The sequence below is a fragment of the Pantherophis guttatus genome, chromosome 4 (assembly GCF_059756535.1).
Source record: "Pantherophis guttatus breed Tessera chromosome 4, ASM5975653v1, whole genome shotgun sequence".
Taxonomy (NCBI): domain Eukaryota; kingdom Metazoa; phylum Chordata; class Lepidosauria; order Squamata; family Colubridae; genus Pantherophis; species Pantherophis guttatus.
The window spans coordinates 65270670-65286893 of NC_142066.1; the positions used below are offsets into that span (position 1 = coordinate 65270670).

Here is a 16224-nt window from a genome sequence, read left to right on the forward strand (position 1 = left end):
AAGGAAAGGTAAGAAAGTTTTCAAAAATAGGAGTGAAGTGATCGTTTCTCATGATAATTTCTTTTCCTAATTCTTATTCTCTGTGTTTGCTTTTATTTTTCTCATATGTCATTTCATTATTTTTCTCTCACCTTAATTAAAGTTATTTCAAAAATGTTAGAAATGTAAAAAGCAATAAATTTAATTATATGGTAATTTTTTTCCATATTTGTCATGATATACCTATTCTTACCTGCTTATATACTTCTATGTACCATAGTATTTTTACATCTTAGGTCTGTTTATAAGTTCATGATAAAATCATTTGAGGGCAAACTGCCAGTACAGTTTTCTAGATTTGGGGATAAATCATAGAAATCTGTAACAGTATCTGTTCATGTTGCTGGATAATCTTCAAAAGAAAATATTTTAAAATAAAATACTATAGAGTGGAGTAAAATTTAGTCTGATGTAAAAGAGACATGAAAGAGTTTTTTAAATGTATTTTCTTTTAACTAGTGAGTGGGATATTGTGATTATGATTGAATTCATTAATAATTTCTTCTTGTAATAGAAAAATGAATGATTTAAGAGCCACTATACTTTTAAATTATGTTATGAATATGAAGACAGGTGTATATTTTTGGTAATATCCATGGAGTGGTATAGAAATAAATGAAAAAGCAGTCCTTAGGTCCTTCATAGAAAAAGGCTCTTAGTGTGTAGAGCCACTAATTGGCATAGGAGGCTAATTCCTCCTACTAAGGCAGCATTTAACATCCAGCTGCCTGCAATTACTGCGAGTTCAATTCTCACCAGGCTCAGCAGGCTCAAGGTCGACTCAGGCTTCCATCCTTTCTAAGGTGGGTAAAATGAGGACCTGGTTTGTGGGGGCAATAAGCTGACTTTGTATAAAATATACAAAAGTATGAAGGCTATTGCTTAACACATTGTAAGCCGCCCTGAGTCTCCGGAGAAGGGCGGCATATAAAAATAAATAAATAAATAAATAAATAAATAAATAAATAAATAAATAAATAAATAAATAAATAAATAAATAATCAAATTAAAACATCTCCCACAACTTTAGAACATATTATAAATAAAGCACATCTAATTAATACCAGGAAATAGTTGGATAAAACAAGAAAAAGGAAATTAATAGGCTTCGAAACAATACTTCAACTAATAATTAGAACTAAAGAAAAAGATATTATTATTTTTAATTAAACCAGTGAATTTGTAAAATGTTTATTTTTAATCCATTGTATTTACAACATTTCTTATAGTTTATATATTACAAAAAAACCCTCTTGAAAAAAAATCTTTCTGTGTATTTAAAATATTTATGAAATAAAGGTATTTCAGCTGTCATTCTGGTTTTTTTTCTAGCATTATTAATTTATGATTAATTCATGAATTTAAGGTATTGAATTAATATTTTAAAATATTTTATTAGTTTTGGGAAATGAAATTTTGAATGGACTTCCAATGCTCATCATGAATACTATATATATATGTATATGTATACGTATACATATACGTATGTATATACGCACATACAATTTATTTGGATTCTGTTGCTTATCAGGTACATATTCATGCATATGTACCATTAATTTTTTCACTATTAGCTGTTAATTATACTTTTTGTTTTTATTTTTAGAACACTCTTTTTAGTTGTATTAACAAAAATGAAAGTAAGTATACTATTTTTTAAAAAAACAAAATTTTGACTTTTTATTCTCTCCTTGATTTCATTTTACCTTAAAAAATAATTTTTCAAGAGGATATATCTGCTTTACATGTGTAAAACTGACTCAAGCAGAACAGATTGCCTTTCTTCTAAATTTTAGTAGTCTTTTTTATGTATTTCAATATATTTCAAAATATGGAACCTTTTGGCCAAATATTTCTATATAGTAGTAAGAGCAATGTTAGTTAGTTCCTGAGATTCTAAACAAAATAGTATATTCAAATTTATCAGAAAAGGATGAATATACTTTTTAATAATAAATAATAAAATCTCTTTTTTTCCTTAGTGGGATCAGTTTGTTGTAATTATGCTGGCCATCAAACAAATTGCTGGGAATACTGTCAAGCAATCTTTCGAACAGATACTTCTCCGGGGCCTTCCCAGATAAGGACTCTTGAAAATTACTGTGTTTCTGTGAGCCCAATGTTATTGAATTGTGTGAATAACTATACACAGTCATATCCAATGAGAAATTCAACAGATAGTAAGTATATGACAAAGAAACTTTGACATAATTCTGGTCAACTAATGCATGGAAATAACATAATAAGATTAAACATTGTTAATTCATTTATTGTTTGTTTTTTTAAAAAATCCATACAATTCTGTACTCTTAAATTAAGGATAACCAAATGTCCTGGTTATTCTACAGGGAAAAGCCACAAATCTCTTAATAGAGGACATGCTATGCATGTATATTTCATAAGTTATCTTCAGCATTAGTAGTAAAAATTCCTGCCTAATATCTGAGGAACTATTGTTAATCCAATTCAACTTTATTATAGCTGTTGTAGCCAGATAAAAACAAAACATTGAATAAAATCAGTATGTATATATATATATATATATATATAAATAATTAAGCAACTAAAAAATTATTATATAATAGTACAGCATGTCTTTCAAATGCTAACACAGAACTGGATCTTGAGTCCTTGTCTGAGATTAGTTGTATTAAATAGAAATTGCATTCCCTACCTGGAAATTTCTTCAAGAGATGCTTTATAAGGGTCAGTCTAGAGTTCTTATATAAGGTACAGAATAACAGAGCTAGAAGTGACTTTGAAAGTCTTCTAGTCCAACACTCTGCCCAAGCAAGAGACCCTATACCATTCCAGACAATGGCTGTACAATCTCTTTTTAAAAACCTCAAGGGATGGAGCATCCACAACTTCTGGAGGCAAGCTGTTCCACTGATTAATTATTCTAACCATTAGGAAATTTCTCGTTAGTTATAGCTTGCATCTCTCCTTAATAAGTTTTCATCCATTACTTCTTGCCCTCAGGTGTTTTGCAGAATAAGTCTACCCCTCTTTTCTCTTTGATAGCCTGTCAGATATTGAAAGACTGCTATCATGTCACCCCTGTTTCTCTTTGTTAGACTATGCATACCTAGTTCCTAGGTATCCTAGTCATGTGTTTTAGCCCCCAGTTCTGTAATCAATTTTGTGGCTCTTTTCTGCACTCTTTTTAGAATCTCAACATATTTTTGTATAGTGGTGACCGCAATTGGATGCAGTATTCCAAATGTGATCTTAATCAAGACAGTATAATGTGGCACTAATACTTCACCTGATTTTGGTATGTGAAGGTTGTTGATACAACCTGGGACTGCATTAGTGTTTTTTTGGCAGCTGCAGCACACTGCTGGCTTGTATTGAGGGGTTGTCCACCAGACTCTTAGGTTCCTGTCACAGTTACTACTATTGAACCAGGTACCACCTATTCTATATGTGTGCAGAGGGAACAATATAATAGCATGTGGCCTAGGGATTCTGTTGAGCCATCAACACATGGACCTTACCAAAAGTGAATAGGAGAACCCTTAAAATGTCCAAAAAGTACTTGGTGAGAGCATAATTTCTAGCCTGGCTAAATAAAGGCCTTACAAAATTGATGATCAGTATGTGGCTGGAAGAGACTGTTTAGGGAGCAGTGATAAACAATGGAATGTGACACCTTACTTAGACTTCTTTGGAAAACTACCGTATTTTCCGGCGTATAAGACGACTGGGTGTATAAGATGACCCCCGAATTTTCCTGTTAAAATATAGGGTTTGGGCTATACTCGCCGTATAAGAATACCCCTCTTCCAACGCACACCAAATAAAAATTAAAAAACATCAACTGGCTCACCCACAATGTAAAAGCAGCTGTGCTAGACCCAAAATGGCCCCTGCAACAAGCAGGAACCTCACACAGCCACAAAAAGCCCCAAAAAACAACTTTCACACTTTACACACACACAACACAATACAACACAACTGGCTCACCCACAATGTAAAAGCAGCTGTGCTAGACCCAAAATGGCCCCTGAAACAAGCAGGAACCTCACACAGCCACAAAAAGCCCAAAAAAACAACTTTCACACTTTACATACACACAACACAACACAACACAACACAACACAACACAACACAACTGGCTCACCCACAATGTAAAAGCAGCTGTGCTAGACCCAAAATGGCCCCTGAAACAAGCAGGAACCTCACACAGCCACAAAAAGCGCAAAAAAACAACTTTCACACTTTACACACACAAAATTCCACATACAGCTTTGTGAGATTTTGTGTGTTTGTGTAGTTAGAGTGAAACACTACAAAAACATACTAAATCTCAGAAAGCTGCACAAATATTATTTTATTTTATTTTATTTTTATTTTTATATGAAAGCTAAATTTAAAACTTCCTAAACTTTAAATGGTTAGGTATAAAAAAGAACAACTAAAAAAAACCCCAATTAACTATTTTTTTTAAAGATCCCAAAGGGGAAAAAACTTACCCAAAAGAACAGGGGTCTCCAACCTTGGCAACTTTAAGACTTGTAGACTTCAACTCTCAGAATTCCTCAGCCAGTTTTGTTTTGCTGGCTGAGGAATTCTGGGAGTTGAAGTCCACAACTCCCTGCCTGCTTGATTGCAGGCAGGAAGTTGCTTGCTGGTGTAATGGATTCAGGCAAGCGAAGCAAGGCAAGCAGCTAAGGTAAGCAAGCTGGAGGGGGAAAACTTTTTTCCTTCTCCATGGCTCTGGCGATCCCAGCTGAGTTGCCTGATTAGCAGATCCTCAGGGCTTGGATCATCAGAGCCATGTGAAAGGAGAAAAGTTTTTTCCTTTTCCATGGCTCTGGTGATCCCAACTGAGTTGCCTGATTAGCAGATCGTCAGGGCTTGGATCGTCAGAGCCATGTGAAAGGAGAAAAGTTTTTTCCTTCTCCAGGCTCTGGTGATCCCAACTGAGTTGCCTGATTAGCAGATCGTCAGGGCTTGGATCGCCAGAGCCATTTAAGGCTCGTCAGAGCCTTTCGGGCTGGTCTGCCTGGTTACAGGAGAATGACACCCGGCGTATTTATTTATTTATTTATTTATTATATTTCTATACCGCCTTTCTCCCGTAGGACTCAAGGCGGTGTACAGTCAAGAAAAATATAGACACACAAACATCATAAAATTGCTAATTAAAATTATTACTTAGTTTGGTCAATTAAATAAAACGCAGAATTAGATCACATTCACATGTTCATATGTTTAGCCCCGCCTGTTGGAACATCAGGGTCTTGAGGGCACGGCGGAAAGCACGGATATCAGGGATATTCCGTATCTCCGCGGGCAGTTTATTCCAAAGGGTTGGAGCCGTCACAGAGAAGGCCCTCCCCCTGGGAGTCGTATAAGACAACCCCCGACTTTTGAGAAGATTTTCATGTGTTAAAAAGTCGTCTTATATGCCGGAAAATACGGTATGTACCAGATTATTGCTTAAGGGCGGTTCTAGCATTATCAGAGCCTAATGTGCACACATCTTCCATAGAGAAGCCTAGCAACTGAATTTTATCTAGAGCTTTTTAAAGCCATAATGATTTCAAGCGATCACTAAATACTAATGGAAAAATATACCATGTTCTGGCACTTATTGGAACTATGCCTATTTCTAATCGTAATCATCATATTTTATTATATAGGATTATTGAAATTATTCTAATAAACTTATTTTGTATAGTTTGGATGATATTGAGCTTTGTAAAGGAGTAAATTTGGAAGCTATAGAAAAGTTGTGGGACTACTTAGCTTGGTAGACATTGTGAGCTGCAGGAACATAATGATCTCCTTTTGAATGGTAAAATCTTACACTAGCTATAATCCTTGCTCAGTAAGAAAAATGATCGTGCCAGGTTAAGGGAGGTATGAAATTGCAATCCAAGATATTTATAGTTGGAGTCCCATTTAATTGCCATTTGTGAATTTTATGATAATGTCAGGCAAAAACTGACATCTTGGTTTTCTGATAATTATTTTTTCTGTAGAATAAAGTTAATGTCCTAAATGCTTTTCATATTCTCATCTGTGAGATAGACATAATAACATCATTGTTATAAATAATGCCTAGATTGCATGATTAGCCAGAGTGAGTAGATGATGGGTTGAAACAACAAGGGATTGAATGATTGGATTTAAATAGAAATTGAATAGTAATGGGAATAATACACAATCTTGTTTTACGCTGGAATCTTGTTTTACGCTTGTTTTACGCTTGTATTATGTTGGAACTGGTTTAGATAACTATCCCTACAGAGGACATCTAATTTCCTGCGAGATGTTAAAATAAAGTGACTGAATAGCATGAACAGTCTTTTGTCAATATGGAATGTCTCAGACTACCCTCTTGGTATTAAATCAAAAGCTAATTTAAAAGCAACAAAAGTTGCAAAAAAGAGTACTTTTCTGTCAAGCAACAATGCCCATTCCTCTCTAAATCCAGCCTGTCCTTCAGCGATAATATTTTCATTTCCTACACAATCTACTTATAGACATTTAGTTTTAGCCATAGAAATCTGGCATAAATATAATTTATTGTATTTATAAAGTAATAGACCTAATTTGTAGGGTCATGTCTACTTCATATATTTCTGTGTTTTGGTATCATAGTGGCCTCTTTCCAGTCAGTTGGGAATTGTCCAGTGTTTTAATATGTGTAAATAAGGTGGCCCATATTAGAACTACCAATCTTTATTTGTCTTTATTTTTGGCAGGATAAAATCACCACTATATGCTTCTCCTGATTTTATTGGGCAATAAGATCTTTAATATCAGTTATGGACATAGGTGGCCATTTCAGAAGGTCACTGCAAGATCAAGAGATTATAGAGGGCTATATTGAAGCCCTCTAACATTTTGAAGATGTTGTAAAAATCCTCCATTTATCCACAGGTTCTTGTGCAATAACATCAATATGTCTGTCTGTAAAGGATTGATTGATTAATTAATTAATTAATTTATTTATTAATCACAAAAATCAACTGGAGTTCCTAAATTTTGCTGCAAGTATTATTCCTCCAATTCTCTCTTGTATCCTACCTTTTCTTTATTTTCAGAATGTCTTTGTGATTTTTTTTTTAATCTTAACTAATATAAAAACATTCAAAAGAATTTTCCTGGCAAAAGGAGGATATTTAAGATAGCCTTTTTAGTCTTAATACAATCATTATCATATCAGGATTTGGGTCTTTTTTGTGCATAGATACCATTTGCTGTTGAAAATCTTGGCAGGGGATCTTGGAGATTCATAATAATTGATTGGTATAGTGACATTATTTGTTCATCTGAATAGTTTTGGATATATATTTGAAGGAGGGACTCAAAGGCCAAAAGTCCAGATATAACTTTAGCCAGATTTGAGACCGTTTATTATGTACTTGTTTTAATGCCAGTGGAGCAGTGAGCTACTTCTAATAGTTCAAGGTTTGTTTTAGGGTAAAAAAATACCCATCCACCCCTCCCTAAGATTGAAACTATCTATTGGGAAAGGAGCAGAGCAATTAATTTATTCAGTGCTACTTAGAATGCACTCAGATATAGCAAATACTGTTGTTACATTTTTGAATGAGACAGCTGTGCAAGAGAGTTGCATTACATTAAAAAAAAAAAAAGACCACTCCAAAAAAATTTAGTTCCAGAAGATTAAAAACATCTCAGATGAGCCTCTTTTTGACCTGACAAAGATATTTTTGCCTTTGCTTCACATTAAACTTGAATTGATGAAAAATTTGTGAAAGCAATAAAATGGGGAAGGTTAAGATTTTTGTTATTTGAGATAGCTGTTTCCAAGAATAACTGATGCCAAGGTTAAGGAAGGTCATCAATGAAAAGCAGTTTGAAGATCTATTAATGGGGCCGAAGAAAATTGCCTGGAAAGCATTCAAGAATGTCATTGAGAATTTTCTTGGCAAAGCACCAAACTACATTCAGCTGGTTGACAAACCTGTTGAGGAATACAAGGAATACATATAGGGTGCAATATATCACTGGAGATTTCCTTTTCTGCATTCACATTTGGACTTCTTTCCTGAAAATTTAGATGAAGTCAATAACATACATGGTGCAAGTTTTCAGGAGGACATTACCACAATGGAAAATGGTATCAGGGCAACTGGAATCCATCAGTGCTGGTTACTATTGTTGGACACTGTAGTGAGATGCATTGGACATTGAGTACAAATGAAAATCAGCAATAAAACACCTTTAATCCTATTGAAGTCATGCAACAGATCAAAAACATGCGATTAAATACATTATAGTAATTAAAATTAATTTCATATTTCTCAAGATTCCTCTATTATATAGTCATTCTGAAATTATATTTCTGTTCAGTTTGAAGGAGTATATCATAATTACCTAAAGTTCTCAAGAAGCAGAACTTTTGAAAAATGTGTTGTCCTGTGATTATTTATAAATAGAAGACAGGGAACTTATTTTCCTTATCTAGATTTGACTTTCCATGCATTAAGAATGTATTTCAAAATAATATAGCATCTGAGAATATTAAATTTAACAAATTAATATATGAATTAACTTCCTTTTCGTAAGGAACATTTATACTTACATGATAAAATCATATTGAAATGAAGCATTAATTTCAGAACATGATAGAAAAAGTTTCAAAACATCCCTTTTTCAAAAATATATTTCACAATTTTTGAATTTTGCATATAAAGGAAAGTTTCTACTAAGGGGACTCATCCAAAAATTAATGCTAGATAATAGAAGTACAGAATTTGAAAACAGTATCTCCTAAAACTTCATCCTTTAAAATACTCCTCAGAATCAAAGATTCAGTAAGTCTGAATAGCTGGCAAACTCAAGAAACTTGTGGATTTCAGGAAGGCATTATCTGGAAAAAAAATCCTTGATATTAAATTCAGAGCAGTGATTCAAGACCAAAGAATTTTATATTTTGCCAGCATTGTAGTTTCTAATGCCTGCACCCATCATGAAATATGTTGACTTCATTTCCCCTTCATTGCAACAGCTGACTGAAGACATGAAATAGATTTCTGAGAATGCTTCAGAGTCTACTTGAGGGGGAAAATTTTTTAGTAAAGAAATTATTTTTGCTCAGAAGGAAAAAGCTGGTGCGTTCTTGCTTGCTGTACACACACACACACACACACACACACACACACAAATGTACCAAGGCATAAACAGTTTGTATTAAATTAATGAAGTATTGAACCCATAGCAAGAATTTAATGTAGATTAAAAAGATAAACAGTAGATACCTTTAGAAGAAGGTATCAGTACTCAGGTATATGCACATATGTTAGTTGTCACTAACAATATTTGTTTTTCTTCCTTATATAGGTTTATACTGTTGTGATAGAGCCGAAGATTATGTTTGCCAAACAGCTTGTAAAAGGATACTGATGTCAATGAAAACAGAACATGAAATTGTGGATGGGCTTATTGAAAGCTGTAAAACAATGCCTCTTCCACAGGATCCACTTTGGCAATGTTTCTTGGAGAGCTCAAGATCTGTTCATCCTGGAGTGACGCTACATCCACCACCTTCAACGGTTCTGGATAGTGCTAAGTTGCACTGTTGTTCCAAAGCAAATACTTCTTTGTGCAGGTTTGTGTATCTCCTTCTTTGTTTTAGTTCCTACAAGCTTTTGTTAAAAACAAATTTTCATTTAGGCATTAATTTGCTAATATTTAAACAGTGTACATTTTTTAATGAAGTGAACCAATTTGAGAAAGCTTTGGAACTTCTATCAATAGTTTAATAAAAGAGACTTTCTTATTTACAAAATGAAAGGAACAACGTAACAAAATGTCACCACTTTCATAAGACAGTTTGCTAATGTCAAAAGAAAATGTGTTCAAAATTCTATATAAAAGTCAGAGAACTACATACTACTAAAATTCTCATTGTTATCCTTAACTTTGTCATCTATCTCACTTAAATTGATTAGCAAAGATACTTATCTTATTGTTCCAAGATTATACTTTACTGAAAACAAAAGCGAATTTAGAAGTAGCAAGGCAGAATCTGTTGGCTTGGCATGAAGAAAATGCAGCTAATTTCCCCCTTTCTCCCCAGCCACCCCATTATGAATCAGAGCCCAATTAGAAGTTCTCAGATTGTTTAGAAGACGGACCCTGTGTTTGTACCTTCTGCATCTCCACATTCTTTTTGGCTGACCTTATGCTGGATTGGTGTAACTCACTTTCAGGGCTGGCACAGTTTCACTCCCAACCACCCACCTGTCCTTGTCCAACCACATTCCAATTTCCCCCTCCCCCCCTTGCTAATGTCAGGCTGGCAAGATGTGATGTAAAGCAAAAGGAGAATGACATGCCCCTCCAAAAACGGATATGTTTACAAAAGAAAAAATAGGAAACACATTAGTTACAGCATAAGTTAGCAGATCTCTTTTTGGCTTATTGGGATATTGGGTTAAACGGGGTGGGCGGGAAAACAAACATCGCTAGTCTCAATTCACTCAATCTCTGCAGGAGGGAAATCCATCCACAGAGTAAGGTACTGTAACCTCCCCGTATGGAGTCTAAAATTCAGGATTTATTTAATTTCAAAATGTTGTTCCCCTTCTATCATATTTGGAGATGGAGGTGGTTTTGTGTCAAGCCACAAGACCGAACTAGAGCAGACTTCAATAGACTACAATAGAAAACAGGATGAATGCACTTAAGTCTTTTTGGCAGTTTTAATTTAACTGTCACTGGATTTATGAACTTGGTAATGGGGAAAGGCCCTACATATTTTGGTCCTAGTTTTCTGCAGAGTTGGCATGACTGCAGGAACTTAGTGGAGAGGTAAACTTTATCTCCTATTTTAAAAGTGCTCCAGTTTAGCCACATCATTATAATATTGGGCTACCAGCCACTACACCGTGTCTCCATCTAGTGCCAGGGCCACACAGTCAATGTGGATGGCATAGTCTGGATATGTGGTCCCGTAACGTTCCATGTAATGCCAGACTTGGGTTAGGAAATGGGCCAGCTGCTTTGCGGTCCCATCGAATTTAACTGTCAATGGTGGTGGACAGTGATCTCCCTGGCCTAAGAGTGGGACCTGTGCTGACGGGGCAGCCATCACCAGGGCAGCTGCAGAGATGGTGGTTGCTGGAACATCTGGCTAGTACAGCCATTGGAAGTGTCACAGGCACAGTAGGGGCTGTGGCAGGCGTGAATGTAGAGCCTGGTGGTATGTGGCAGCTCCCTGCACTGGCGGGTTCAACACTTACAGCACCTAGAATTTCTCCTTTACCTACTTCACTGCTGGGCTGGAAATGGGATTTGGGGACAGCATTTCTTGAGGAAGCGTTATTAGTCTGGCATGCCAGGCATTTTTTGTCATGCAGCCTCCATGCATATGCCTGGTACATACCATGTTCTTCTGGTAGTGTCCACCATTGTCTAGATTTCGCAGTTTCCAGGCAATTTGAATGCAGTTGTTGGCAACTGAGGTGCAGGAGATGCTGGAAGACAATGGGTGCACTATCTGGAACTCGCCATAAGTCTTCTTCAAAAACTTATATTTCTCCTTCCAATACTCCACTTCTCCTTTTTCTAAGAAATTCTCGTAAGAGATTTTTACCTGTAGTTGCAGGACTAGACCGACCATAGGCAGAGTTGAGGGCTGCATTACTAGCCATTTTGCGGTGGGATCTGCATCTTGGTTCTCTTTTGTGATTATCTTTGGTGTGCACTGCAATGAAGAATGGAGAGACTTCACTCACACACTCAACATATAGTCCTTAATGGAGCTACATCTATATGGGGGGAAGTAAGCAGTGGGGTACCCCAAGGTTCTGTTTTAGGCCCAGGACTCTTCAACATTTTCATAAACTATTTAGATGAAGGAATAGAAAGGAACTCATTACATTTGCAGATGTCACTTAACTGGAGATAGGTTCAAGATCCAGGTGGATCTTGTACGATCTGTATACTGGGCCATATGTAACAAAATGAAATTCAATATAGAGAAAAGTAAGGTTTTACTCTTAGGCAAGAAATACCAAATGTACAGGTACAGATGAAGTGAAACCTGGTTCAATAGCAGTAATTGTGAGAGGAATCTTGGAGTCCTAGTGGGCGATCATTTAAGTATGAGCCAGCAATGGAATCCAAGGTTGCATTAACAGAGGGATTGAATCAAGACAGAGTATATGAAGTATTAGTACCGCTTTATAAAGCCTTATACTTCACATATTCTGTGTCCAAAATGCACCATTTCTAGAAGATGAAACAAAGAGACAACTCATCATCTAGTTCTGAGTTTGTTATCTGGGAAATATGAGTGGTCAGGCAATTGTGAAGAACAGTCTGTTTTTATTTTGAAAAGGTTATAAATATTTAAAACATCAGCTGTATTTAGTAATTTAGGAAGAAACAGAAACAGTGTCTTCTTTAAGACACAAGAAGAAAATAGTATGGTTCTAAAAGAGGTCCCAGACATTCACAGATAAGACTTGGTAGGCTCAGTAGAATCTAATTTCAATAATTATTCAAAAGGTTATTAGCAACTCTTTTTAGTGATTATATCAATAATGGCTTGGGCATAATTACAACTCTACAGCTTCTTGCAGCCCTAATATGTTTTCCTTTCTATGTTTGTGACAAAAAGTCTTATGAACTATATGCTAAAGAACATTTAAACTTATAAAACATTTCATTTTTATTTTATTTTATTTCATATACATTTGCTCTTCTCTTTTTAGAGATGTATGCACTAAACTTTATACAAGCAGCTGGGGCAATACACAAAGCTGGCAAGAATTTGATCGTTTTTGTGAATATAATCCTGTTGAAGTTTCCATGTTGACTTGCTTAGCAGATGTACGTGAACCTTGTCAGTTGGGCTGTAGAAATCTTACTTTCTGCACTAATTTTAATAACAGGTAAGAAAGTTTTTTTCAATATTTTTAGACTATTGTTTGGAAATGTATAAGTATGTTGGAGAAGGTATGTTTGCTAATTCTGGATCCATGTAATTTGAAAAATATTTTCTTAGATGTTGCAGAGAGATAATTCTCTTCCTACAATTTCTAAATCTTTTATATCTTTTTCTAATTCAGAAGTCCATATACAGTATGCATTAAAATCATAAAGAAATGAAATGAGTTTATGTCGATCTTCTATTTTGGTTTATTGGAGAAGAAGATACCTGCCCCAAGTATGTGCATTGCAGCAATAACAGCCTGACAAGCTTGCTGACCAATTTGTGGATAAGATCACTTTGGCAAATGCCAGATTTATGATGCAGTGTCCAGAATCTACTCTAATTTTGTAAGATAGTTAGGTTATTGCTGGAGGGTAAAATGTTGCTTGTAGTTATAACGCTGATTACCTCTTTGGATTTCTGTTTATTATGATAGCTGGGCATAAAATTGATTTCATGAACCTAAAATACATTGAACTCATGAGAAAATGATGCCATTAATCTTAAAACAGGCAGTATAGTGCTCTACTGGAAAAATCTGCTCTGGAGCCACTTGCATGGACAGTTATCATTAACTGCCTATATACTTAATATAATTAAAAGAATGATAGTTGTCCATCTGCAAATATGCTAAAAAAACCTTTTTTCACAGTTGATTTCAGATTGAGTTCTGATCTCACTTTGAGACTGAAGTAGTCTTTCTCATTCTGTGAAAAGAAAGACAGGAAGAATGAAGATCTATTCTTATCACTAGTCATTAATGTCTCAATAAATAACCTATACACTGAGAATATGGTTTATTTTTGGCAGTGATCCCATTGCTTGCAGAATTTGTTGCTATGTATTTCACAGGATAACATATTTTAAATTTTTTGGCAAGCCGACAATTTGCTGCACAACTGGTATTGCCAAAAAGGCTTTGGATTCTAAGACTGTGAGAGGATCTTGGAGTCCTAGCGGACAATCATGAGCCAGCAGTGTGTGGCACTAGTCAAAAAAGCTAATACAATGCTTGGTTGTATAAACAGAGGCATAGAATCAAAATCATGTGAAGTATTAGTACCACTTTATAAAGCCTTTGTAAGACCACACCTGGAATACTGCATCCAGTTTTGGCCACCACATTACAAAAGAAGATGTTGAGACTTTAGAAAAAGTGCAAAGAAGAGCAACTAACATGATTAAAGGCATGAAGACAAAAACTTATGTAGGACGGTTGCAGGAATTGAGTATGGTCAGTCTAGGGGAAAAAAGGACTAAGGGTGACATGATAGCAGTATTCCAGTATTTGAGGGCTGCTACAAATAAGAGTGGGTCAATTTATTTTCCAAAACACCAGAAGGCTGTATCTCTCATATAGTTTGTAGAATAATGATGGCAGTTTATTATCCTGAAAAGAATTCATTATATACTTCCAAAAGTATAAGTACTATCAGACTTGTAAATGCTTTGTACTATTTCACTGGGTCATTTTGCTATGACTGAATAAAACCTAATAGTTCCTGGAATAGCAAATGTGCTTTCAATGTATCAGTATTATTTAATAAAAACAATTTAAGGTCTACCTGACTCAGCACTAGATCAATCTCATTATGGCCCCTCTTACCATCCAAACTATAAACAGAGTTAAACAAGAAAAAGCTAATTATTTAAACAATCCGGCTTCTTAGTAACAACAGATAGTCCTGTGATTTGTGTTTACTTAACAACTGTGTTACTAACTTAACAATTGCAATGATTCAATTAACAACAATAGTAAGAAAAGTGATAAAATGGGGGCAAAACTCGCTTTACAAATGTTTCACTTACCAAAATAGATTTTGGGCTCAATTGTATTCATAAGTCAAGGACTACCTGTATTTCAGAAATTAAGCTCTACTGATTTGTTGCTTCAAATAATGAATTAGCAATTTATCAAATCTGATTTTAATCTCAATGAAAATTATATCTTCTCAGCATAGAAAAATTAAGTGGAAAAAAATAAAAAGCTGGATATAAAATGAGAAATGGGCTGGGAAGTGTGGTTTTGGATAATTGGTAATACTCAAAACTATAAATGTTACTACATTGAAGCAAAGAGTATAGGTAGGCCTTGATTTACAGGCCATTCATTTTGTAACTCTTAGAAGTTACAATGACACTGAAAAAAACGATTAACAACTGGTCCTTGCATTTACAATCAATTGCAGCATCCCCATTGTCACATGATTAAAATTCAGGTACTTTGCCCAGCATGTATTTACAATGGTTGCAACTATCAGAGTCAGGTGATTGCCATTTGTGACCTTTCTAGCTGGCTTCTGACAATCAAAGTCAATGGGAAATCAGATTCATTTAATGACATGATTAATTGCTGTGATTTGTTTAATAACTATGGCAAAAAAGTCAGGATCACTTAACAACTACTAACAATTACCTTGCTTAACAATGGAATTATGACTGCAATTTAGGGATTAGGTAAATCAGAAAATCATATACAGAAAGAATACAGTATACAGTTCTCAATTTTGAACCACAGTTGGGTTCAAAATTATTGTTGTAAATTGTTGCAGTAATAATGAGATTGATTAGATGATTCTTGTGATTGGCACAGAATACTGGAATGAGAGTAAGGGACTGATTTCCCCCTTTATATAAAGGAAAAAAATATTCTTGCAAAGAAATTCAAAGCATGAAAATCCTATTGAAATTATTTGGGTAAGAATATAAGGGCTGTCTGGGGAGTATATTATAGACCTAGATTAGGCTAAAGATATTGGTGAGGTCTTTCTGCATCACTTTAAAGTGGCATAGATATTAATAGAAGTAGTCCTCAAGTATAGACTTGATCAAACAATCTATAAACCCTAAAAGATTTCAGATGGGGTTTTGTATAAGCTTATATGTGAATTAATTTGAAGATCTGTAGTAACATTGTATGATTTTTTTATACACTGCTCAAAAAAATAAAGACATACATACATACAGTAGTTTTGTGTTCCCTTTAGTTGTTTGAGCAGTGTTTAAACTACTGTATGTAAAGAACAAAGTATTTAATAAGGCTATTTCATTCATTCAGATCTCGGATGTCTTCTGCTTGTGTTCCCTTTATTTTTTTGAGCAGTATATTTATGAATGCTTTCCTGACTTCTAATTCCTTGCAGCACAGACTACTATATAAATACTACTAAAGGTAGTCCTTGTAGTGGACTATTAATGATTTAGCGATCGTTTGAAGTTACAATGGCACTGAAAAAAGTGACTTATGACCTTTTTTC

General features: G+C 34.8%; 1 protein-coding gene across 1 annotated transcript in view; it reads left to right on the forward strand.

The window, feature by feature from the left end:
* Window positions 1-16224, forward strand: part of RECK (reversion inducing cysteine rich protein with kazal motifs) — a 106781-nt gene that overhangs the window by 44873 nt on the left and 45684 nt on the right. Inside the window, exons 7-10 of the mRNA XM_034416556.2 lie at window positions 1646-1679; window positions 2022-2219; window positions 9367-9634; window positions 12747-12926. Coding sequence (XP_034272447.2) covers window positions 1646-1679; window positions 2022-2219; window positions 9367-9634; window positions 12747-12926 — 680 coding nt within the window. The remainder of the gene's footprint in view (window positions 1-1645; window positions 1680-2021; window positions 2220-9366; window positions 9635-12746; window positions 12927-16224) is intronic.